A 24845-nucleotide genomic window follows, 5' to 3' on the forward strand; every position below is an offset into this window, starting at 1 on the left:
GCTGCTGGACTAAATAGTGGGTGGGGTCTAGGGTCCTTCGGGACATCACTAGGCCCCAAACTAGCGGTTACGCTAGTCTCAGCTAGTGGGATAGCAGTCTTCTCGGCTATGGCTATGGGGCTGCTAGCTGGGCTAAATTCGGCTAATGGAGTGTTTCCATGTAGAGCCAGCAGAGGATTACCAGGCCTCACAGTCTCCACTGTGGCCTGGACCTGGACGGGCCTCCTGGAAGGTCGCTGGGGCCTGGGAGTAAGGTTGCCATTTTCTTTTTCCTTTGGATTCTTAGGGCTCCGAGAACTGAGCGGTGGGTCCAAAGGACCAAGAGGTAAGTGGACCTGGGAGCATAGGGTAGGCCTCAGAGCAAGATTAACTCTGGGCGGAGTTGGAGTGTCTTCATAGGCCCATTTTTGAGAGGAGGGAGTTGGCGTAGATGGAGATTTCGGTGGAGACTGCAGTAAGGACCTAAGGGTATTGATCGAAGTAGTGGTAAGTTTCTTTTTGTACCTAGCTCGTCCCCAGGTGATAGCCTTATTAAAGGCCACCAGGTTGAACTTCTGTGGTTCACTCAGGGCCTTAGCTATAAGGGCATCGTAGTGATCCCTGAGGATGTGCAGATTATTGTTTAGCCATAAAATTGTATTTTGTTTGACCTTTTCTAATGTTTCTGTTGTGGGTGAAGAGGGTTTAATAAAAATTGTCAATTTAGAAGCCTGTCTCTGCATTCCAGGTGGCAAAGAGTTTGAGCTATTTAAAATCTCAGCATGGTGAACTGCCTGCAAAAGTTTAAAATATTTTTTACTGAGAGTCAGGTCAGGGTTAGGGTTAGGCTATAGGATGAAAACTGATATCATCCACCCTGATGATAAACTTCATGAGTCCATAACTCCGGATAGGAAGGTCCTAGAGGGCTGGAAATGGTCTCTACACCCTTGGATGATATGCTGCTGAATCGATTGGTGGCACCCCCGAATTGCTGTGACGTCGGGAAGTGGGCGTAACTAGCAACATTTTTTTTGTTTTGTCTGTATCTCCGGAACGGAAGGTCGTAGAGAAACGGCGTGTTCAGAAGGGCCGAATTATGGTAGGCGGAAGTGGTTTGCAAAGCTCTAGGAGGTTCCGTTGGAAAGTTATAGCGTTATAAAGTTATAAGTGTTATAAGTGTTTTTTCTGAAAAAAGTTCCCCCAGAAAGTGTTTAGGAGCACGTTTCAGGCCATTATGAGTTGATTGGAGGCCATTCTGAAGAGGGTTAGGGTTAGTATATATATAATATAACTATTGAAGGCAACACTACACAAGTACTGTACTCAATTACAACTCTTTGGCACTTGTACTTTCCTTGAGTATTTTTTCTGCTTCTACACCACTACATTTAAAAGCAAATATTGTACCTTTTATAGCTAAAACGTATAACATTTATTTTATGGCTATAGTTACTTTGCTGATTAAGATTTTAAACCTGAGCTTGTAAAACTGGATGCAGTTTCAAAATAAGTTTAGCTGACCAAGAGTACAGAAAATAGGTAGAAACAGCATCACCCCCGCCAGCTACGACATTAAAATGCTGCTTACATATTAGTAGATCATTGATAATAATCCAATATGTAATGTAGAACACTGACGAGGATCATTTTGCCTGCTGAGTACTATTTATTGGTGATGCTTTTGTTCTTTTTAACGCAGGATTTTTACTTCTAATCAAGTATGTTTACACTCTAGTATTGCTGAAATGTCTGACCTGTCATTTTTCAATAATTGCTACCAGGCTTTTCTCAGCATCTCTGGACTACTTTGAACCACAGACTACGCACAGAGAAATGTGTGGCAATCAAACCTTTATTTCGAAAGTGGGGAGCGGAAGCAGTACTCCTGGAGGCCGTCAGCTTGAGCGGGCTCCTCCTGTGGTGTTTTGGTCCAGTCGAGTCCACTCACCAAGATGACAGCGAGGAAGTCTGGCTCACGACTGGAGACCGAGATAGAGCGGTGCCGGTCCGAGAGTCAGTGGGACAAGATACCGGAGTTAGTGCGGCAGCTGTCGGCCAAACTGATATCAAACGGTAAGAAATGTGCGGGTTTCCCGGTCGTTGGCTCATTCAGTCTGTTAGGCCTTCTCCCCGGTCTGAATCCTCGGTACTTCCTGACGGAGGCAGCCGATGCTGGGAGTGTTGCAGCACCGTGCTCCGGTTAGAGCCAGTTAGGTTAGCTAGCAAAGGTCAAAAAAGAGACTGTGTTGTTGACCAGTGTGGTGGCTACACGCCGAGATACACTGACATTGAGATTAGGAGAAGTTACTGTGTTATAATTAGTTCCTGTGGTCTGACAGTTGTGCCCCCGGCTCGCTCTGCTCTCCCGTCAAGAGCAACTCCATTCAAAAATCACTCATTTGGTCAATGTTGCCTGTGCTTGACATGTGTGTTAAACTAGTTGTATTCTTAATGGGCATTCTTAATTTGTAATCATTTGGCATCGCCTCACCCGATTTAGCTGTGTGGCTAAGATGCGTGATTGCTATCGCTACGTGCTAGCTGTCAAACTCCTGGCTGGTGCTCAATCTGCTCTGCTGGCAGCACACACTGACACAGTACAGCACAGTGATAAAAATACTGACTGGCTCCTTGAATATGTGCTTTTGAAGTCACGCACATCATGATGCGTGGAGTCTGACATGGACTTTATACTGCAGTAGTCTTCTTGACATGGTGATATGCACAGATTAACATGAACAGGAGCTGGCTTACATGCAAACACATTAAAAAGAATTCCATGTAAACACCATCATATCCTAAGTTGCCATGCAATTAAATATTAAATAGAACATCACATTGATGTGTGGTGTGGTGAGAGATAAAACATGCTGAAACTTCCCACCAGAGAGAGCAGCAAGACACTGCTTCTCAGTCTATTCAGTTATTTTACTCTTAAAGATAGTTGTATGTTTGAAATTCAGCTATTAACAGAAAGCCTCAGCAGCCATATTACAGTTGCTGAGAATCAAAATTAGTCTTGAAAGGCAAAGCCAAACATTAAGAGCTCTGTCTGATAGTTGAGCAACCATAGCTTAGTTAAGGATGTGATGCAAGGAATTATTTCAGCTCTGTTCAATGTAAACTGTAAGCCAATAAATGATTTGAATGGCTTCAGTGTGTGTGTCAATTGCCTGATGTGCCCAGATAGCAAATAGCTTGTGAGGTTTGTTGACTTTCAGTGGAATCATTTTAGAAAGACGTTATTTAAGGCTTTCATTTTTCACATAATATAATGTGGCATATGAAGGCTAAGACCTCCTGTCACTGACTGGGATCAGTAACAGGATTACTGCTCATTTCACCCTTTGTACCTCTAAACACACAAACTCACATGGTCGAGAAGCTTGTTAAGGCTATACATAATTCTCGCTGGTATGTGCGTGGAAGCAGTGTTTCTCCATATGTAGAATATCTAGACTGCAGTCAGTCACAATGGTCACCACGTCAGCACATTGTCATTAGATTGTCCATTAAGTGTTGTTAAAGATAAATCTTACTTTGAGTTTAAATTCATTTCAGATATTCTTTAGATTGTCTGTAATCTTAATTTGACTTTTACACTTTAAATAGTGATCCTGGATTAACCAAATATCACTCTTAGGTTAATTTATTGATTTATCTTGGTTGTAAATTAATTTTAGAGACAAACTGCCAGATGGATCCTAGACTAACCCTATGTATTAACGCCAAGGGGGATAAAGTGGTGGAGACATGAGTGTTGTGGGCTTATAGTCATAATTTCTTCTAACATTTTATGTTTTGTGTGTGTGTGTAGATGACCTAGGGGAGTTGTTGCTGGGGGAATGCAAGCTTCAGACGTACCTGAAGGAGAACCCCATCAAACAGGGAGCCAGTCCCAGGGGCCCACGACCTAAACTGGTGGAGGTCAGGAAACACCTGACTGCTGCTCTGGACAGAGGAAACCTCAAGGTAATTATTGAAGGAGCGATGGCAGACACATTTACTTAATGATTTACCTTGATAGGTTTCTTGTCTGTGTAGTCACTTTTACCACTTGTGTCTTATTGATTTTACACACTGATTCCTGTTTCTATCACATGGTTTAGTGCCACAAAATGTATTTCATGAAAGCATTTCAAAATCGTTCCATAAAATGTGAAATTGAAGATTTTTACTGTAAGTATTCAGATTCATATTTTGTGTCCTCCAGGCTGATTACCTCCAGGAAGCCAGCGTGTTGATGGCCAAACTGTGCTATGTGGAGGGAGAATACAGAGACGCTTTAGGTAACCTACAGACTCCTCCTGGGTTTTGGTTTATTTCCTGATGTTTAGCAATTCAAGAAAAAATAATGATTTTCAGCAGATGAAAGAGACAAATTACTTGTTTAAATAAGACTTAATTCTACAAACTCACTCCTAGTTTCCAGATCTAATGTTGGTTACTGAGATTTAGGGGTCAATATGGGAAAGATTAATGTCACAATCACCATCAACATTATCAAAGTGAATATGCATGTTATGCTATTTTGTTTTTGTCAGGTTGTCACAGAAGTCTTAGACTCCTGTGCATCCCATTGAGCAAATCATCATCTAAAACATCCTGTCATTTTCAAAGGAAAGTTATAAAATGTGACATTTTGATAAAATTGGAAAACATGCTTATTTGCTTTCCCGCCAAGAGGTAAATGAGATGATTGATACTTGTTCAAGTTATGACAGAACCAATCAAAAGTGCCATTTACTGTATGTATAAAACACTAGTGTGTGGGCCGATTTATTAATCAATACATAACTGATGCGTTGACAGGTCACTACAGCAGGGTGAACCTGGATGACATGCAGCTGGCGGGAGCTCCTGTGTACAGGCTGTCCATGATAGCAGAGGCATACGCCACTAAAGGTAAAAACACGGTATCACAAGGTATCCTCCTTCACCTCACCTGACATCAAGCCAGTCAGATGTATCCTCTGAACTACTGCATCGCTCCACATGGTGGCAGTACAGTGTCACTGCTGATCACACACACACTTCTGGTTGCCCTTCAATGACGAGATATTGAGATACTCAACTTGGACAATTGTGAAGTCAAGCAGCTGTGTAGTGTAATTTAGGATGTATTGTAATTTTTGATTATTATGAATTATTTGTTATGTTTTGAGGCACAAAGCAGGCCGGTTTGAAAACCTCATCGTTAGACTGGTCATACCAGTGTCAAACACAACTCAAGCAAAAATCTATAAATACTGATGGTTTGAATGGCTAAAATAAATACCAGACACTGATAGTTGACTCGTGGCCTTTGTTACTCCCTGTTTATTTTCTGTCACCCTGAGCACCCTCTCCCTCTCACCTCTCAGGACTGTGTCTAGAGAAGGTCCCAGCTGCCTCTCCATCTCTGTCCAATAAGAACACTGGGTCTCCATCATCCAATAGGAGCACAACCGAGCGGGAGCAGGAAATCATCACCTGCTATGAAAAGTCTGGAGACATCGCTCTGCTTTACCTGCAGGAGGCTGAGAAGGTATTTGTTTGTGGCATTCTAGTTTTTAATGTAGTGCCTCCAATTAGACCTGCAGTTTGAGGGTGTTTAGTCGATGACTTGTTTGATAACCATCTATTAGAGTATTTTCTCACACAATAACTCACCAAGTATCTTGTTAGCACCTGGACTCCCAAGCGCTCTGCCAACGCTGTGGGTGTGGGATGAAAATTCTGCTGACAGTGTGCAAGTTTGACTAATCTGTTACCGCCTGTGACAGCCAACTGGCAAACAAATCTCTTCCTCTTTATTTGGAGAATGTCTGAGAGTACGCGCAGACTGAGCTGCCAAACAACAGTAACCTGCAGTGAAAGGCAGGAGGCTACAAATCAAAGATCTATAAAATAAAATTCTATAAAATGTCAGAGAATAGAGAAAAATACCCAAAGATATTCAGTTTACTATCGTGTAAGACAAAGAGAAGCTGGAACCAGTGAAATTTGAGCATTTTTGTCCTAAAGATGACTTGATGATTGATCACTTATCCAAATAGTTGATTCATTTTCCATCTATTGACTAATCGATAGGTCAACATATTGTCTCATAAGGTCACCTCTGAAGACCTTATAGGAATATTAATATACAATACGAACACTGTATGTAAATGTAATTAATTAAAGACCGAAAAGCCTGAGATCTAATAGCACTTGTTAGTAACATTACCCCTAACTCACTAATTAAAACAGGAGATTATTATAGGTTCATTAAACAACCCTAGCTTAAATGTTATATTACTGTGATATATAGCTTCTTATTATTGTTGCTAGATTGATAATTCAACACAATTAATTGAAACATAAACCAATAAAATTATAGTGTACTGTATATTACCTTGGCCCTTTTTAATTTATTTGATAGACAGCAAGACAGTGAGATAACGACAGGAAATAGGGGAGCGAGAGAGACAGATCATGCGGTCATGTGACTTGCGCTGTAACCACTCAACTACCAAGGCACTCCCTAAACACATTTTTCTTGCAGTCTTACTCGCAAATACGTCACTTTAGAATTTAAATAGTGTAAGTGAGCCAGGTTGGATTTTGTGAAGTGTTACTGTCATAAAATGATATCAAGCAAAGTGTCTCCCATGAGAGTTTCTGCCCAAGAAGATTATACATGTGATGATTCACAGTATAGCTGTGAAAAATTGTCAGAAATAAGAAATTACAGTTATTAACTTAAACATGAAACTGGTACACATTAGCTGCAGCTGTGCATGAAAAATGAAAAATGAATCAACCTTTTGTTCTGATAATACAAATATAAGTTAACACTATTAACATAAACATTATGCCTGTATGGCTGTTTCCTCAGGCGTTGTCAGCAGGAATTCAGAACCGCAGCCCAAAGCCAGGCCCGACAGCCCAGGACCTGGAACTGGGCTACTTCCTGGAGACAGGCCTGCAGAGAGCTCACGTCATCCACTTCAAGAACGGGTAAGAGAGGGAAACCGTAGGTGGTGCATAGATGGGTACAGGGAGATCAGAAAGAGAGCTTGGAGTTGCCTGTCTGACATTTTGAGGATCAAAAATGTAAAAACTTTTTCTAGTTTTGAAAGGGGCGTCTGTTTGCCCAAACAAGAACCAAGAACAACCCTATGTGGGCACATTCCACCCACCCTGCAGTTATTGTGTTACAAAGCTGCTGACAGGTTAGATAAAAGCAGAAAAGTGTGAAAAGTAACATAAACAGTGCAGCACAGCACAGTGTTGTTGTTTAAAGTACAGCAGACATAGTTTCAGAGCTGGAAAAGCTGCTAAGTCCTTGTGCTGGAAGAAATAATGTTTTAGTGTGCTCAGTGGAAATCTGTGCACTTTCTGCCTATGTAGCTTTTTGTCAGGAGCTAGCTCACTGTTTCATGCTCTATTCATCCAAAAGAAATTCTGGTGTCAATGTTCATTACACAGGAAGTAATGCCGGCGTGCAAAATTTCTCAGCACACCATGAAATATCTAAAAAACACAAACAAAGATCAGAGTCCTGATGTTAATATTTGGAATTAAGTTTACTTAAAACCGATATGGTTGCACAAAGAGAGGTACTTGAAAATGTTTTGTTTTGTTTTGTCTATTTTGTCTGTTTTGAGTTATCTCGCATTCCCACAGACACATGCTACAGGCTCTGACGAGTGTTTGTCCTCCTGTTTTCTCACTACATTGCCATAGCAACCTGACACGAGGAGTGGGCCGGTTTCGGGAGATTCTTCGCGCCATTGAGACCAGAACCACCCAGAGCCTACGCATGGTGAGGAAGGGGCTCTGAGGGCTTTTTATTTGGGTCTGAGATCAGGAGATGATCATGTATCACTTCCCTCATGTTTCTGCTTTGGTTTTACCTTAAGGAATAGTTTGGCATTTTGGGGCATACAGTTGGATTAGGTCTCCACTGGTTGCCTGGCAACCTCAAAAAGACATCTTTCAGCATGAAACCCCCAACTTGTTGTTTTTATGCTTTGGTTTTTGCACGGATTCAACAAACGTGGTGTTTCGCATGTTAATTAGTGAGCTTTAAAGTTGCAAGTAGGAGGATTTTAATATAACTGTATTCTAAGTGTATTAGAAGCAAAGTAAGCCCCAAGTTACCAGATTGCTGCTGTGTTGGTGCCAGAGTGTCTTTGCCAAATGTGCATGTGTGTGTGTGCATGCAGACCATAGCCAGACAGCTTGCAGAGATCTTGCTCAGAGGAATGTGCGAACAGAGTTACTGGTCTCCTCTGGAAGACCCGCCAACCGTGTCGCCATTGGACGACCCCACACGGCAAGGACACACTCACAGCAAGAACTACAGCCTAAGCCGACGCCCACGTGTGTACTCAGGAGAGAAGTAAGTGATATTGTGTGTTTGTTGAAGCTAAAATGGGAATACAGTGGAAAATAGCCAGCGTGGCTCCTAAATGAAATTGTTGATGATGTAGTTTCTCACCAGTAGCTCTCTCCATCTTGTAATTCAAGAACTCAATTCAAGAATTTTTCCCTTTTTTCCTCCTTCGTCCAACTGCATCTTTCTGACTCTCTTGGCGCATTTCTCTCTCAGTCTGTTTTGCCCTCAGGAGAACACAGAAGAAGCTTTGTTGCTGCTGCTCATCAGTGAGTCAATGGTGAGACACAAACACTCTTTGCAAAATGTTTCACACCGCTTTCTAAAGCAGCTCATCCTCAGCTCACCATTTCTGCATCTATATATGTGTCTGTGTGTTTCAGGCTAACCGTGATGCTGTCCTGAGCAGAATTCCTGAACACAACAACGATCGTATCATCAGCCTGCAGTCTGCCTCTGTGGTGTACGACCTGCTGACTATCGCTCTGGGCAGGAGAGGGCAGTATGAGATGCTGTCAGAGGTGAGTAAGCCCTCTGTGGGAGGCATAGTCACAATCCTAGTAAGTGTGGAAAGTGTTGAAACCTACACCCATAGTAAACCCACATATAATTACACTTCAATTCTTTTTCAAATTAATTTCACCTAATAGATGATTGTTTTATTACAATGTAAATGGCTCTGCAGTGGCTGTACAACTTGATGAAGCTCAGAGAAACCCAGGTAACGCTAATGAAATGTGTCCTGTTTCCAATGTCTCCAGTGTTTGGAGAGAGCCATGAAATTTGCTTTTGAGGAGTTCCATTTGTGGTACCAGCTCGCTCTCTCGCTGATGGCCGCGGGGAAATCAGCTCGTGCCGTTAAAGTCCTTAAGGAGTGTATTCGTCTGAAGCCTGACGACCCCACGATTCCGCTGCTGGCTGTTAAATTGTGTATCGGACCTCTGCACTGGGTAAGGACCATCCCGCAGACACAAAATTCAAACACAGCTAGATGCTGAACCAATCTTTTTTTAAGCTACTTCCCTGCGTACACAATAGTAGATATTTCCACAGTCTCTGTAAATGTCCTACCTTAAACACCTTGATTTTCTAAAATTATCTCATTTAATCTATGTTAGTGTGGCTCTCTCTATTTCTTGAAAATGCTCATTCAGGCTATGAAGTCCAAGCATGTAGTTGTTGTGTGCTTCAATAAAACTCTGTAGTACATGTTCTTTGGTTCAACCATCAACTGAAAACTTTCATCTTAAAGTGCGTGGGGCAAACACGGTCAAAGACTGCTGCGCTCTCAAGGCTCTGTAGCTTCAGCTAAACTAACAAGTACATGCAGCGTGTCTTACATTTTAACCAATCAGAAGCCAGGGCTGACCGCAGTCATTATTCGTCCTAATTAAGCAGTGCAATGAAACTGTGTAACTATTTATCCTTAACAAGTCAAATACAGCAAAATCTAAATTGTTCACAACCATGTTTCTGTTTTATAAAACCACCAAAATCTCTGCTCCTTTTCCCTCCTTATTTGCACCCAAAATTCAGTTGGATGAGGGGGAGTGCTTTGGAAAGGTGGTGATTGACATGGGGGAGAAAGCAGCTGAGTTCAGAGCCAAAGGCTACTTGGCCATTGGGCTGGTGTACAGCCTTAAAGCCACTGATGGTGAGTAAGTCTGTGTTGTTGCACGTCTCTGACTAGAGAGAATGAGAATCAGGACACCTTGTTGCTTCTTACTTGAAAGAATCAGCATTAAGGCCGTACAATGAATATTTTTGAATGCCTCCACCGACTGCTGCACTTATTGTAAATAATGCACCTGACTGCATTCGATCTTTCTCTTTCTGTCCCTGGTTCTGTCTCCCGGTGTCTCTGCAGCATCATTGCGAAGCACACAGGAGGAGTACCAGAGGAAAGCTTTGGGAGCCTTCCAGAGGTTGGGGCCGAGCCACACTGCTCTCTGTTTTCTCTTTTATTCTCTTTTATATTTAAAATTTCATGTCCTCTTATTTAACTTTTTATTGAGCATGTCTGAACACAAGAAATGTCTTCTCTCTCTCTCTCTCTCTCTCTCTCTCTCTCTCTCTCTCTGTAGAGCTCAGAGTCTGTCTCCTACTGACCATCTAGCAGCCTTCTACTTGGCACTGCAGCTGGCTGTGTCCAGACAGGTAACACAGTGTTTTGTAATAACAGGATTAATGTGCACATCAAAACCTGTGGATGCCACACAGTCAAAGTCAGGGACTTTCACATCTGATTTGATGGTGGTGCTTTTTATCCCAACGGTAGTCAAAACCTGTAGTTTATATATGTATTTTGTGTGTGTGTGTAGATCCCCGAGGCACTAGGCTATGTTCGACAGGCGCTGCAGCTTCAGGGGGATGATGTCCACTCCCTGCACCTGCTGGCCCTGCTGCTCTCTGCTCAGAAACACTACCACGACGCCCTCAATATTATAGAGATGGCTTTGTCCGAGTACCCTGAGAACTTCAAGTGAGAGCTGCTCACAACCTCAACACTCAGCATTCAAAGCACACACAGCGTGTCTTTATGTCTGTTTCACTGGACTTATTATGTGTGCTGTGTATTGTAGTCTGCTCTATACCAAGGTGAAGTTGGAGTCCATGTGTAGAGGACCAGAGGAAGCTCTGCTCACCTGCAAACACATGCTGCAGATCTGGAAGAGCTTTTACAACCTTACCAATCCCAGGTACACACACACTGATACTTGATGTTTGTTTTGTCTGTTAGACTTAATGTATAAATCACTTGTGAGGAAACTTCGGTATTGCCATCCAATCAAAAGGCATTGACTCTGTAAACAGGAAGTCTGTGTAGGATCACAAGCTGGCGTTAAAAATAACAGCTTTAGGAGCCTATAATATATATTAAACCCAACTGTTAATTCTAAATGAAAATGTGACATTAGAATAGTTAAGTGTGTGTGTGTGTGTGTGTAAACGCGTGTGTTTGTGCCAGTGATTCGGGGCGTGGCAGCAGTCTGTTGGACAGAGCAATAGCAGACAGACGACAGCTCAACGCCATGACTCTGCCTGACTTTAGTGACCCTGAGACTGGTAGGTATACACACACACACACACACACACAGACACAAACACAAGCTTTTTCACTGCTACTCAGGACCTCCCCAGTGAAATGAATTCAGTTGTGCTCGGTGTTTCAGTAAACACAGATTCACACAAAATTCATCACACTTATCCAGTTGTGACCCTACTGAAATACCTATTTTGTACCAAGGAAATCATCTTTTGTCAGTGATGATTTAATTATGAAAAAAGCCATCAAGGAAAGATATGGTTTCCCCTGTCTTGTTTTTAATATGTATCCGCTCTCCCTCATTTTCACAGACATTAAAGGAAAACGTCTGTAGAACAATGTTTCCCTCTCATCGTTTTATTGATTCATGGTCCAGTATTGGTTTCACAACTATTGGTTTGGTTTTTCCTCATTATTCGTGTCATTTGTTCTGTTTGTTGCTTGGTTGCTTTTTATTGTGATATTAGTTCTCACATAAATGATATTCATTCAGAGAATTTCATGAATATTGTTTCCACTTTGTAAAAAGTGTATGCATATCGAGAGCCAGTGACCCATGTCTCTTTCCTTTCTTTGACTTTCTTGCTTAATTTCATTCATTTCTGTTTTATTCCTTGTATTTTAGTCTCAGGTTCTTCCTCCTCTCACTCTGGTTCTGAACTGGTCACCCCCACCTCCCCATCCACCTTTTCCACCATCTCCTCCCCTTCTTCCCCTGTCTTCATCCTCCAGCCTCCACCTCTCCCTCCACCCAAAAACCCATCCTTCGTCCCTTCTCCTCCTCCTCCTCCTCCTCCTGCGCCCATCAAGACCAGGACCCACTCCTTTTGCAACCACGTCACTCTCCGGAAGCTCTCCTCCAATTGTAATCCACCTCCACGCCCACTCAGCGTATAGCATGGTGTGGAGAGTGACCTATAAGGATACACTAAGTTTTTGGTGCATTGGCTCATTGATTAACTTGTGTGTAGTAATGAGAGCGTTCCCTGTATGTGTTCCCTGCTGTGGTCCTCTATGTATAACTGATAAATCCAAAGTAGATGACCAGTCTACAGTGACTTTAAGGTATTTTTTTTCTCATGTGATATCAGTACAATACTATATGATAGAGACTGTGAGTCTATGCGTCCTGCCCTAGCAGATAATCACCTGTGATTATTACACCTGTCTAAGCTGATTGTCTCCCCAGTAGAAATTAAGCACCTTGGTACGTGCCTTCAGTGCACAAGTTCGAGCCACAAGGTTTTATAGGATAAGACTGATGATTATTATTGTATGATTTTGTCATTGTCTCGTGGAAAGACCAAATCCAAAGTGTTAGTTGTTCTCTCGATACGTTCCAACTGCCTTGCCCATAAAGACATAAATCTTAAACTTTCATGTTTGTGGTGTTGAGCCAACGTTACTCAAACAGGAGTGAAGATTTTATTTGTTGGGGACTATTTTCAGCTGTGGATTTAGTGCGCCAGCACCTATTTACGTCAGCAGGACGGTGTATGGGGAGTGATTAAAAATACCCATGTTCATTGTAGTGAAGGAACATGTCTCCCAGTGCAACAGTGTGGCACACTGATGTATTTTTAGCTATAGCTGTTGGACAATAGAGCTGTAGGAATAAAGAATAAGAGGAATAAGATATATCAGATGTGTTAGACTTACTTGTCTCACTTGTTAGATCAACTGATTGTTGATTTTGGTCTTAGAACTTCAGACTTAGAAGTATATAATAGTATTACGGTTGCCTGTCTTCATTTTCAATAGCTTTCCAGTAGATGTTTTGTTACTCAGACAACACAGCTGGCCTGCTATCACAGGACATTGCTACAGTGTGGACTGTACTGGAGCGAACAGTTTGTCATGGACATGTGGATCATTTGGGGAATTTTCTCATCACTGACTCAACACAGCTGACCAATAGGCTGATGGCCCAAAAACTGTGTGTGTCATGATCAGTCAGAGAGCCTGCTATACTTTTGACCTCACTGAATCTTGAGTTTTGCTGGACATGAAAAGCTCACCAGCATGCACAATGAGTGTAAGAGTAAAGCGACTAACTCTTACAGAGTCCTGGATGTGCTTCTTAGTTGCACACAGTGCTCAGATGTGCTGTAAGTCTGCATGGTAACATGTCAAACGGATGCTTTGAGTGTGACTGCAGTTGAGCCTTGATGGACCTGCTGCAGTTGCTTTGCTTTTTTGTGACTTGCTCAAGGTCTCAACTTACTCACCTGACACACACAGATGAACTCCACACACTCACAGCTGATACAGCAAGGATTTAGAGATCAGTTTGGTTTTGGTTTTTGACATTTTACAGCTCTACTGTCTCTTCACATCTCTACTGTTGCTTCTCCCCGGCCGCGGGTCTCCTGTTTTTAACAGTATTTTACGTCCTCCTCCTTTCTCTATCTCCATTTCTGCGAGGATTTTTCATTTGAGCCAACATTAATTTGTCTTGTTTTCTGGTTCCAACCTTATGTTGTCTCTCCTTATTGCCATCTCATCTACTAATGATGTTTGCACTGGGAAATAATGGTTGTTATTTAAATACATTTATTTAGCTGCAAAAACATTACAAATTATTTTGCCTCCAGGACATGATTTTTCTCAGTGAGTCCATCAGGATAATTGCAGTCACTGAAAATTTGACTAGATTCTTTTCTTACTGTATTTATATTCCAATGATGGAATAATGAGTTACAAAGCCGAGAAAGAGGAGCCTCTTTTGGTTAATGAAACTTTATGGCTATTAGTACTAATTATGCAGATTTGTTGGTTAAATAAGCATTTGTTTGAAAAGATTACAGCATAAAAAGGGCACAAGAGGAAGCTGCTTGTCCAGTGATGTGGTCTAAAAGGAGACTTTGATGAATGAAAACCTCTTTGAGCTCTACAGTCTTCCCCTCAGGAATCACCGTTCTTTTTAATGATTGGGATATTTCTTCTCAGCCTCTTCCTGTCTTTCAGTCATTAACAGTCGTCTTTCTGTTTTCTCCCATCCCTCCGTATTTCAAGGCGGCCTTCAGGACGCTAACACTCTTGGTTTTTCCTCCATGTTTTCTGTTTGTAAGTAGCCATCTAACCTCCATCTGAACTTCCTTTTTCCATCCATTATTCTGTCCATCTTTTGGTCACTGATGACCTTCCTTTTCCTCACGAGGTTCTGATATATGTACAATATCTGTGCAAAGAAAATATGTACATATATGCTCTGCTTTAACTTAATGTCTGCGGCCAGTTTGTAGCAGAATTTTATTAGCTGATAGTACAGTATATAAAGGAATACAAGGACTTAAAGGAATAGCTCTCCAAAACCAGTGCTTGCACATTCTTTGCTATTTGCCAAAAAAAGATCAATGTGAAATAATGCAGGAAACAATTTTTAATCTTGCTGGAAAGCTTTTGGAATGCTTTACGCACAATACACAGAGAGGGCACAATGAGTTGTAAAAGGTGGAAGACAATACTGTTTCTGAAATGTTAATCCTTTTCAGTTAAGCAAAAGAGAGCAACGGTTTACTGAGCGACACCAGGAGGGAGAGGAAGTAGCAGCTTCCTGCTTATAGCGACAGTCATCTGTGAAATATAGCTGTAATATTGCTAATACTAACCGTCATGAGACACTAGTTACTCGCAATCTTAATTGACTCATGTAATTTTTTACCAAAGTGTCCTAATTAATTTGCCACAATTATAAGCTATTATAGAAAGGCTATATGAGGGAGTAATTGATAAGGTAAGAAAGGAATGGTCCAAAGGAAACATTTATTAAGACGTTCCTCATTCATAATCTTGTTTGCATCTCTTGTCAAGATTTAGCTAGTTTACTGACTTTTATACTAAGATTTGAGCACACTGTACTCACTCTGCGGATATAAAATGAACCGTTCATCATCTTACTGCTATTAAAATGTGTATTACACTGGAAGCACAGAAGGAAGCACACAAACGAGCGCTGACGCGGTGATCAGTGTTTTTTTTTTTTCCTGTAAGTCAGTGTATTCCTTTAATTCAGTCAGCTGCTTTGGTGCACGTGTTGCTGTGTGAGTTGTCCTCATTATAGGCACAAGTCGCTGTAAGAAGCTTTCTCAGTAATCTGTCAGCATATGTTTAAATGTCCCTGAGTGAAAATGTGTTTTTATACATTTAAAATCAAATCTTTCAGATGTCTCAAGGTTTTGTCAGTCTTTTTTTATTTTTTTAACAAATATCCAGTTGTTAGACTAACCTGAATATTAGGGGCACAAAATGGTATTAGTGAAAGCAATCATCTCATCTACGTCTTTCTCCACCTGTCCAGACTTGACTGCTCACTGACTGAGCAGCTTTTTATTACTTCACTTCACAACATTTGTGTAAGCTGGCAGACAGATTTACTCACGTCACAAAGCAGAAGTTCTTTAGATTTTCATCAATATGAATCAAATATAGGGAACAATACACTGTTTCAACATACTGTAACATGTTTGATTGTGCTGCACCAGGCTGCCCTACTGCATGTCGGCATCTAATACATTAATTCTTTGAGTGTTTCTTCAAACCAGGATACTTAACTTCAGATCTTTTAAGGTTTTCTCCTGTTGTCATTCCCCTAAATCCATTTACACGCACACAGAGTTTTAATATTCGATTCTTCTCTTTTCATCTTTATCTCTCTCATCTTTCACACGAGTAGTTTCTGTCCCTGAACACACACACACACACACACACACACACACACACACACACACACACACACACACACACACACACACACACACACACACACACACACTCATTTGAACGTGATGAAAGGAGCAAGAGTGTTTAGACTTTGTCATGGGAGACCACAAGGAAAATAGAAGGTGATGGGAGATCTTTTATCAAGTAAAGCTTTTATTTACTCCTTGTTTAGGGTGTAAAAGGCACATATTTATATATTATATATATTTGTCAATTCAACAACAGCCCAAAACGACATTGTTGCCAAGCACCATCTTTAGATCAGTCATTGTTTTTCCCACTCTTTTTAAGAAATTCACAGCCTAATCAATATCTATATTTTCCAGTATTTATTGGGGGTATTGAGCAACATAAAAATATATGCTGTAATGTCTAAACAGTAAAAGCAGCTGTATAAAATGATCAAAAATGTAAATTGCATCAGATTAAATCATGATTGCTGAGATACCAAATACAAACAAGATGTCTGACAACACAGTGTACTCAAGTCAAAAATAATAATAAATAATAATAGTAAATAACATTAAATGGTTATGGTAATATGTGGAAAATATTATAAGAGTTGAACAGAGACATAACATCACGTTTTGCTTTCACAGACCTGGAGTGTGGTGGCCATTTTGTGTCCCTGTAATAATCTGATGTAATTTAAACGCAGAGACAAACTCGGAGACACACTTCTTTCAATTACTAATCAGCAGAGTGCAGATTGGTGCAGTGTTTATGCATGGTGGTGCAGAAATTAATTCATTTTAACCTGGTTAATCCAGGGCCATAACACTGTGTGCTGCAGCGTGTGGAATGGTGTGCACTGATTAAAGCCTCATGAGCAGGAACAGGAAACTGTGCACCAATGTGGGCCCAGAGTCTTTTTACTGCACCCAAACACAGGTCTCACTGAAAACGTCCTCTTTTCTCTCGGAAGTCGTTGGAATCAGTGAAACCAGCTGTTGTGTTTGGTTGTGTTAAAGCCCTGCATTGTGGCACATGGCTGCCTCGTCCTGCTGTAGTAGTAAGTCAGATCCTCCTGGAGATGGCGTGTGTAATGGTTTGATTGTCTTCCTTCAGGTTCGGTTCATGCTACATCTATAGCAGCTAGTCGTGTAGAGCAGGCTCTGTCTGAGGTAGCCTCCTCTCTGCAGAGCAGCGCCCCCAAACATGGACCCCTGCACCCCTGGATGACGCTGGCTCAGATCTGGCTGCATGCAGGTATGAACACGTACACATATGGTACATACATGAAGAAATAGTATTTTTCATGTATTTTGAAATGAGATTTTAGCACAGGATTTACAGAGGAAGCAATACTAGACAAAACAATGGTTGTGGTGCACTCGTGTAATGCCTTGTTGACTGAGACTAAGTAGGAAGTGACTGTAGCTAATATTTCATGATGTTAGCAAATTTCCATCAGCATAACTTGTGGGGGTTGGGACTCCCTGAAGTGGTCCCAAGGTAAGTCTAAGAAAATTAAATTGAAAAAGAGAGAAATCTGTAATAGAAAATAGTTTTCTCACTCCACTTTCTTGTGAAATACCAGATACTCAAGAATTAAGAGTTAAGTTTATTGCCAAGTATGTTTTCACATTAAAAGGAATTTGCCTTGGTATAATGGTTTATAATCAGAAACCCAAATATAAAATCTGAACATATAAAATAGAGAAAAATAGAGAAAAAGGCTAATATCTGTTTTTTAAGAATGGGAAAGCTAGATAAGCAGTAAGAGGTACCTATACATTCAACAGGCCATAGTCTGATATTGCACAGGTGAACACAGGGTGAGTGTGAGATATTGGAGCACTAGAGCCTCCCGGCTGCCATGTTTCCTTGGTCAAGGACACAGGCTGGAGTCTCTCTAGGTGAACAAATGTGGAGCCGTGTTAGTGGGGGTGATGAGTCCAGTTGCAGATGAGAAGAAACTGTTCTTGCGGCGAGTGGTCAGCAGCCTCTTTCCAGAGGGGTGTTTCATCAGTTCAGGCATGAAAAATCCTTCAAATAAGACAACCCCAAGAGGGAAGAATTATTGCTGATGACCCACGTGGACACTGAAAGGCCATAACCTGTGATATTATCATCACAAACAGACATTCACGCTTTAAGGGGTCACAATGTAACATGTTTGGGGATCACAGACTTGATGACACAGTTAGAGATAATGACAGATGATGCCTCAAAGCAAAAAAATATGTTTTCTTCATCTACCTCGACAAATACTGGATGTGCAGTCAAAGCAATTTTTGTCACCTGTTTCTGCTCAGCGAGTTAGTTGAGTTAGTTATGCTTCCAGTACATTTGATTGTGTACTGAAACATACCATCCCATTAACTGTACATTTTCCCACATTGTGACACATGATCTTCTTCCCAGAACAGGCCGAGACGTCAGCAGACTTGAAGTTGTATTGACTGTACTTGCATTATCTCGTCAGACTGTATTTAACAGCAGTCTAGCGGCCTTTGCAATCACACCAGATTAGATGTCGTTTGGAGTACACTGGAGCCCTGATTCTCATTTCAGCTTCACCAGCGGACACAAACATATGCAGACTGAGAGTATAAATAAGAGTATAAATAAACAGATGCAGGCAGCACACACACACACACACACACACACACACACACATAGACGGGGGTTGTTTGTGCTCCTGTTTATCTCTCCAGCTGCTTCCTGTCAGAGGTGGTCATTTCCAGCTTGGCGACACAGCTAATATAATCATCCAGTCACAGGGCAGACAGGCAGACAGTTCAAACTCATTTCCTCTGTCTGTCTCACTCTTTGTTTGTATCTTTCTGTCTTCATCTCAGCAATACCCATAAAGCATTGTGGCCCTGATACTGGCAATGTTTGTTTTATTGATGCAATTTGAGGGAGAGAAATTGAGTTACGCTTTCTCACTGCAATTTCTCTCCCATTCTTTACTTCTTCTTTTGGCAGTTTTAAATGTTTTTAAATGTTTTTTAAAGTAAATTTAGCTTTCTGTTTGTAGATCTTCAATAGTTTTACTTAAACTCAACAGTGCAAAAGTCTAGACTGATGTTGAAATACTTCATTTTAATACCACACAACAACAGCATTTATTTTTAATTTTGCTGATTGACCATACACTGACCGTATCTCATTAGTTTACAGTAATTATACCAAACCATGAGTGGATTTGACAAAGATCATAATGTTTGAAACAGCTGAACTCCCTGTCTGTGTTTCCCTGACAGCTGAGGTGTACACCAGCATGTCAAAGCCAGCCGAGGCCTCGGCCTGCACACAGGAAGCCGCCAACCTCTTCCCCACATCCCATAACGTGCTGTACATGAAGGGGCAGATAGCCGAGCTGAGGGGCAACATGGACGAGGCCAAACGCTGGTATGAGGAGGCCCTGTCCATCAACCCGACGCATGTCAAGACCATGCAGAGACTGGTAATGCACAGATCACACACTCTGATGTTCTCCTTCTGCTCTGTCCTTGTGTTTGGACTCTTGAGAATAAAACAAATCTCGTCCCATCTGCCTTCAGTGTCCGTACAGCCTGAGGGTCTGTGTGTTTTATGTAATTAGCCACAGTCCTCTGGGACAGCCCCATCAGACGTTCTGTGAAAAGAGGGAACAGTGTCTCCTCCTTAGTACGCTCCTCTATCTCTTCCTCAGTTGACTCTGTTTGCACATTCACTTTGAGATTTTTACTACATCAGTATCATTTCACCCAAACTGTGTGGCCTTACATTACCTTCTTAACAGTGGACAAAATCACACAATATTTAGGAAACTGCCACTTTGTTTTAGCCCATAAACCCATAAATTAACACTGAAGTATATATAAAAAAAAAAAAAAAAAAAAGAACACAAGGTTTCTTTTATAGCAAATGTTCAGTCCCTATTGGATTATATGTGTTTAAGGAGAAAAGCTTGCAACATGCATAGACTGAATAAAGGAAGTGGACGTTAGCCACCGTAACGTTACCCATTGGTTGGTGCACCACTGTTTTGAAGCCACAGGTTTACCACATTTTGGGCATCGTCATCTTGGTCCTGGAAGCACAAGTGGCGTTAGTTCCGCAAAGTCCTCTGCATCTGATTGGTTAGGTTTTGCCATGACCGCTCCTCTGATTGGTGGGCCACAATGTAGTCCTGCCCTAAAGCAAACCCTGCTGTGTTGAAGACGACTCGATCCCAGCGACTGAGACCATAAACTCATTAGGAAAGTGTTTACTGAAGTAATAAATCAAGTGAGAATCTGGACCATTTTCTCACAGACTTCTATACAATCAAATTTCTTTTTGCGACCAGCAGAGCGGCCCGCTGCTGGCCATTAGAAAGAATGGAGGTTCAAGGCACTGCCACATCGGCTTCACTTTTCAGACCTGAAAGCTACGTCCACTTCTTTTACACAGTCTGTGGTAACACGTCTGGACAATAGAGGCGTGTATCGGTATTGGTGACAAACGAGTGAGTCCCACAGTTTACATGGACACGAGTGGCCGTACCTTAAACGATGCAGTCTACGAAAATAATGCAGCGGTCATCTGAATGAAATACATTTATACTCTAGAGAACAATAAAACTAGTAACATTACAAGTGAGGCAGCCGTGTTGTTGCTGTATGTAATTCACATTCCAACAAGGATCGTCACCACCAGTATGATACACAGCAACAGACTATAATGTTCTTCCTCTTTCTTCATCTTCCTCCTCCGCCCTTTTCTTCCTCTTTTTTTTTTGTCTTCCACAGGGTCTGATTCTTCACCAGCTGCAGCGCTACAGTCTGTCTGAGAAGGTCCTGAGGGACGCTGTGCAGGTCAACAGGTGTGTGTGTGTGTGTGTGTGTGTGTGCACCATAGTTGTTATATTTTAGGACACCACACTCACTACAATCTACATTTTCTCTGCTCTTCTTTTTTTCTCTCTTCACCTCCCTGTTCCACTTCTCTCATGTTTCCACCTCACCTCTCTCCTCTCTTCCTCTGTTTCTCTTTCCTTTTTTACTTCTCCCTTCTCCTCTGCTTGTAACTCTTTTTTCTCTTATCACCTCTCATCTCTCATTTCTTCCTTTCCTTGTTTTCTCCTGTTTCCTTTCTCCTACCCTTCTATACCATTTGCTTTTCACCTTTTCCTTCCGTCTTACCATCTTTTCCTCTCCTCCCCTCTTCTCCTCCTCAACTCCTCTCCTCTCCTCCTGTTTCCTCCTCCTCCTCCTCCTCCTCCTCAGTACGGCTCATGATGTGTGGAACAGCCTGGGTGAGGTCCTGCAGGCTCAAGGAAATGCTGCTGCTGCCACCGAGTGTTTCCTCACCGCCTTGGAGCTGGAGGCCAGCAGCCCAATTCTGCCCTTCACCATCATACCCAGAGCGCTATGAGACACGCCACGTTCACACTTATGGCCTCCGTACTGTAGCACAGTGGCACAAATAATGGACCTGCAAGCTGCACACAACCCCATACACACACACACACACACACACAGCATGCCTGCATGCCACTTACACACACACACCTGCACAAGGTTTTACTGCCATACCCTCAGATACACACGCTGTATATAAGTACACATAAACATACAGTACATACGCGCTTCCTGCTGCCCTCTCCCCCTTCCCATAATGCCTTGCTGTGGCTGTGACCCCGACTGTGTGCGAGGACATGCGTCTGTGTGCTGTTTCGTTGCCTGTGTGCGTCTGTGCATGTGCACCCATGTCTGTGTATGTGTGCCAACACGTTGCCTGTGCATATTTGTGTGTGATTTGTAGTACGCCTTGTGTGTTTGTTGTTTTTGTCCTTTTTGTCAAAGATGTAAATAAGATTATGTTTGCATTCCTTCTCTGCCATTGCTAGCGCTCACAAGAGTTTACATTTTGTTTACGTTTTGATTAGTCTGAAAATTCACACACGCACACAGTTTTATTTTCCTTCCGCGCACTGAGGGTAAATCTGACAAAAAAATGGATTGTGGGCAGGTAAATAGTTGTATTAATGTTTCCTTTTTAAGCCAAATATTACTGATAATCTCCACAGTGAAACACACACACACACACACACACGGTCACTTGCTGTATGGCTGGCTCAGGACAGCCAGATCTTTGAGAATCTCCTGGAGCGTCGACAGACTTGATTGACAGATCACTGAAGAATCAATCAGTCAGTGGAGTCTAAATGCCAAAACACAGGCTGCATTTACACACAAAGGAGGTCAGTCCTTTTTTGCTCTACAATGTAAAATGAAAGCGCATTTTATCTCACATGTACAGCCTTTACATTCTAGTTTCCACAACATTCAACGATTTTACACATTCTCCTAAGACGTGCACCATCATGCAGCTTAGAAGTTAAAGGAATAGTTTGACATTTTGTGAAATGCTTTTGCTGTCTTGCTGAGAGTTAGTTGAGATGATTGATAACGCTCTCACGTCTATACGGCTGCAGCTGGCAGCAGATTAGCTCACTTTAGCATAAAGACAGGAAACGGCTGGCTGGCTCCGCTAACCTGATCTCAGCTAACCGGCTGCTCATGCTGCTTCATAGGCACCGTACACATGTGAGGGTGGTATTTCCTACTGCTGTAAAATAAATACCATTCCATATTGACAATTCTACATTTTTTGGATCTATTTGGAAAAGCATCCTTTAGCATGAGCAGCTGTAGTCACAGTAGCTGGAAATATAAAAGTGCCACCTTCAGTAACTCGAACAGAAAGAGAAAGGAGGCACGTGTCATGTGAACTCACGGAAAATCGGAGCCCCTATGAAACATAAACATTTTAACAAATTACAAATGGAAGGAATCTGTTACAAACATTTTCTCAAAACAAGTGAGATTTTCTGTTGTGTGTAAATGCAGCCAGTGATTGTGTTGTCTTTGTGTCCTGTCACAGTCATGTTGAAAGTTGAACTAGATGAATATAGCTATTTTTTTGTCCATTTGATTTTTGATTATGAATACAAAGGATTATTGTTGTATATTTGATTGTTCCAAGTGTATTATTGTTATTATTTTAGAAAGTAAATTATAACTCTATTTTCTGGAGAGTGATGTTACTGGTGGAGAACGGACAAACTGATTCAGCTTGTCGACATGAGCTCAGTGAGTCCTTTGTGCTGTAAATGAATGACTGAAATTAGGATAATAGTGACAAAGGTAATAAAAGTGGTTAAAAACAAGTGGGACTCCTTGTCTGTTGTGTGTGCCTCTGCTCTTCCAGCTTCTTCTACTCATCATTTATGCTTCGATGGGAGAAAAATATTGACCTTAAGGCTTAATGTTCTGTGTGTGTGTGTGTGTGTGTGTGGGGTGCTCCCTCTGACTGTGACCTCGGGGCCAGCAGTGTGTTTTACTTTCTCAGGTGTGTGTCTGTCAGTGGATGGGTGTGTCCTCCTCTGTGTGTGTTTTTTATCAGAGGATTACAGCGCTGACAGGCTTTGTCCTAGAGTGTCAGGAAGCTACAGTTGAGTCTCACACACACACACACACACACACACACACCCACCCCCCCGGTGCTGCTGGATTCTCAGGTATCCCCAGCAGTCAGTCCCCCTTTAAAGGTCATGGCCTCAACTCAGAGACACACTGTATACGGGGCAGATCCTGGTCTTTGGGCTACATATTACTGGACTGTACATTCCACTGAAAATGAAGTTGACTGTGTGTGGTCTGTCGCTGATCCGCTCCGCCTGTCTCACGCTGGGGCTGCTGGCTGTGTCGCTTGGGGCCTGGCTGTGGGGGGAGGGGCTCTTGTTTGTGTCAATTATTGCATCAATCATTATTACTTTATATTTTAATGTATTCAAAGACTGTCAAATTATTATTGTCATATTATTTATTGTGGTTGTTATTATTGCCATTATTAGTGAGAATGATGATAATAAGATATTGTGGTGACATCGTGCAGTTATTATCAGTCTAGCACTAACACTGTGTCTTTTCTGTCTCTCCTTTACACACCCCTCACCCCATACACTAACCTCTCCAGGATCAGTAAACACAGATTTCACTGCCTCTCATACAAACATCCAGACATGCACACTAATCTAATCTAATCCAGTCTTATCTAATCTAATCTCTATCATCATGTCTATATGTCTGCACATTAGGGCTCTTATTTTCCCCCCGTCACGCTTTTGTTTTTGTTCATCAATAAAAAAATTAAAAAAAACAGTAATCATATGCTGAGGACTTCTTTTATTCCCACACAAGCATCTTAATTACTTCCAAATATACAGTTCATGATGAGAATTTGTTATTGAGATTTTAAGATGAACAAACGAAACAAGACAAGGGAGGGGGGGGGGGTGGGACTTGAAACTTGGATACTGCCTACATTTATATGCTTTAATACAGATGATGCTATCATTTTTCATCATCTAAAGTCCACCTTCATTCAAACTGTTTTTTCTCATTCCTTATTCTGAGTCACTTTCATCAGCTGCACCTTTGAGTCACGCTTTCTCATTTTATTAAAATGTGGGGGTTCAGTTTTCCTCTGCCCTTTTGTTATTTGCATCAATGCTGTGATATCCCAAGATTTCATGCTCTGCCTTTGAAACTTGTAATATATGTCACTTTTGACCTTCTCAAAGGATTTATTTCTAACCTGCAGAGCAGAAGGAAGAGCTGAGAAAAAGAGCCCTGTTGACGCTGCGTGACGATGCATTTTAAGAGAATCAAATGGTTCTTTAAATGTCCAGTTTAGCAGAATTTCTACATGCGTCGTGTAGTTTTCCAAAAAAAATCAAACAGTTGGCGATAC

General features: G+C 41.7%; 1 protein-coding gene across 2 annotated transcripts; it reads left to right on the top strand.

Annotated features, from left to right (window-relative positions):
- Window positions 1-1907: 1907 nt before the first annotated feature.
- ttc7b (tetratricopeptide repeat domain 7B) lies at window positions 1908-23259 on the top strand. 2 transcript variants are annotated; one of them, XM_070842669.1, is made up of 22 exons: window positions 1908-2055; window positions 3800-3954; window positions 4196-4271; window positions 4795-4887; window positions 5346-5509; window positions 6842-6963; window positions 7693-7771; window positions 8175-8350; window positions 8561-8624; window positions 8728-8865; window positions 9106-9294; window positions 9881-9998; window positions 10212-10269; window positions 10429-10501; window positions 10666-10826; window positions 10927-11043; window positions 11313-11410; window positions 12016-12255; window positions 17181-17321; window positions 19325-19527; window positions 20837-20910; window positions 21314-23259. In XM_070842669.1, exons 1-22 carry the CDS (start codon window positions 1935-1937, stop codon window positions 21459-21461), a joined length of 2808 nt encoding a protein of 935 aa, XP_070698770.1. In that variant the 5' UTR covers window positions 1908-1934; the 3' UTR covers window positions 21462-23259. The 2 variants fall into 2 exon arrangements, with proteins under 2 accessions (XP_070698770.1, XP_070698771.1); XM_070842670.1 differs by lacking the exon at window positions 12016-12255.
- Window positions 23260-24845: the final 1586 nt, after the last annotated feature.

Source organism: Pempheris klunzingeri, chromosome 13, assembly GCF_042242105.1.
Source record: "Pempheris klunzingeri isolate RE-2024b chromosome 13, fPemKlu1.hap1, whole genome shotgun sequence".
Lineage (NCBI taxonomy): Eukaryota > Metazoa > Chordata > Actinopteri > Acropomatiformes > Pempheridae > Pempheris > Pempheris klunzingeri.

Excerpts from the sequence above, each read along its gene's own strand:
- ttc7b (XM_070842669.1), top strand. The coding sequence starts at position 1,935 with ATGACAGCGAGGAAGTCTGGCTCACGACTGGAGACCGAGATAGAGCGG. Across the intron at positions 4,272-4,794 it reads AGAATACAGAGACGCTTTAG|GTCACTACAGCAGGGTGAAC; the intron begins GTAACCTACAGA and ends ATGCGTTGACAG. Across the intron at positions 11,411-12,015 it reads CTTTAGTGACCCTGAGACTG|TCTCAGGTTCTTCCTCCTCT; the intron begins GTAGGTATACAC and ends CTTGTATTTTAG.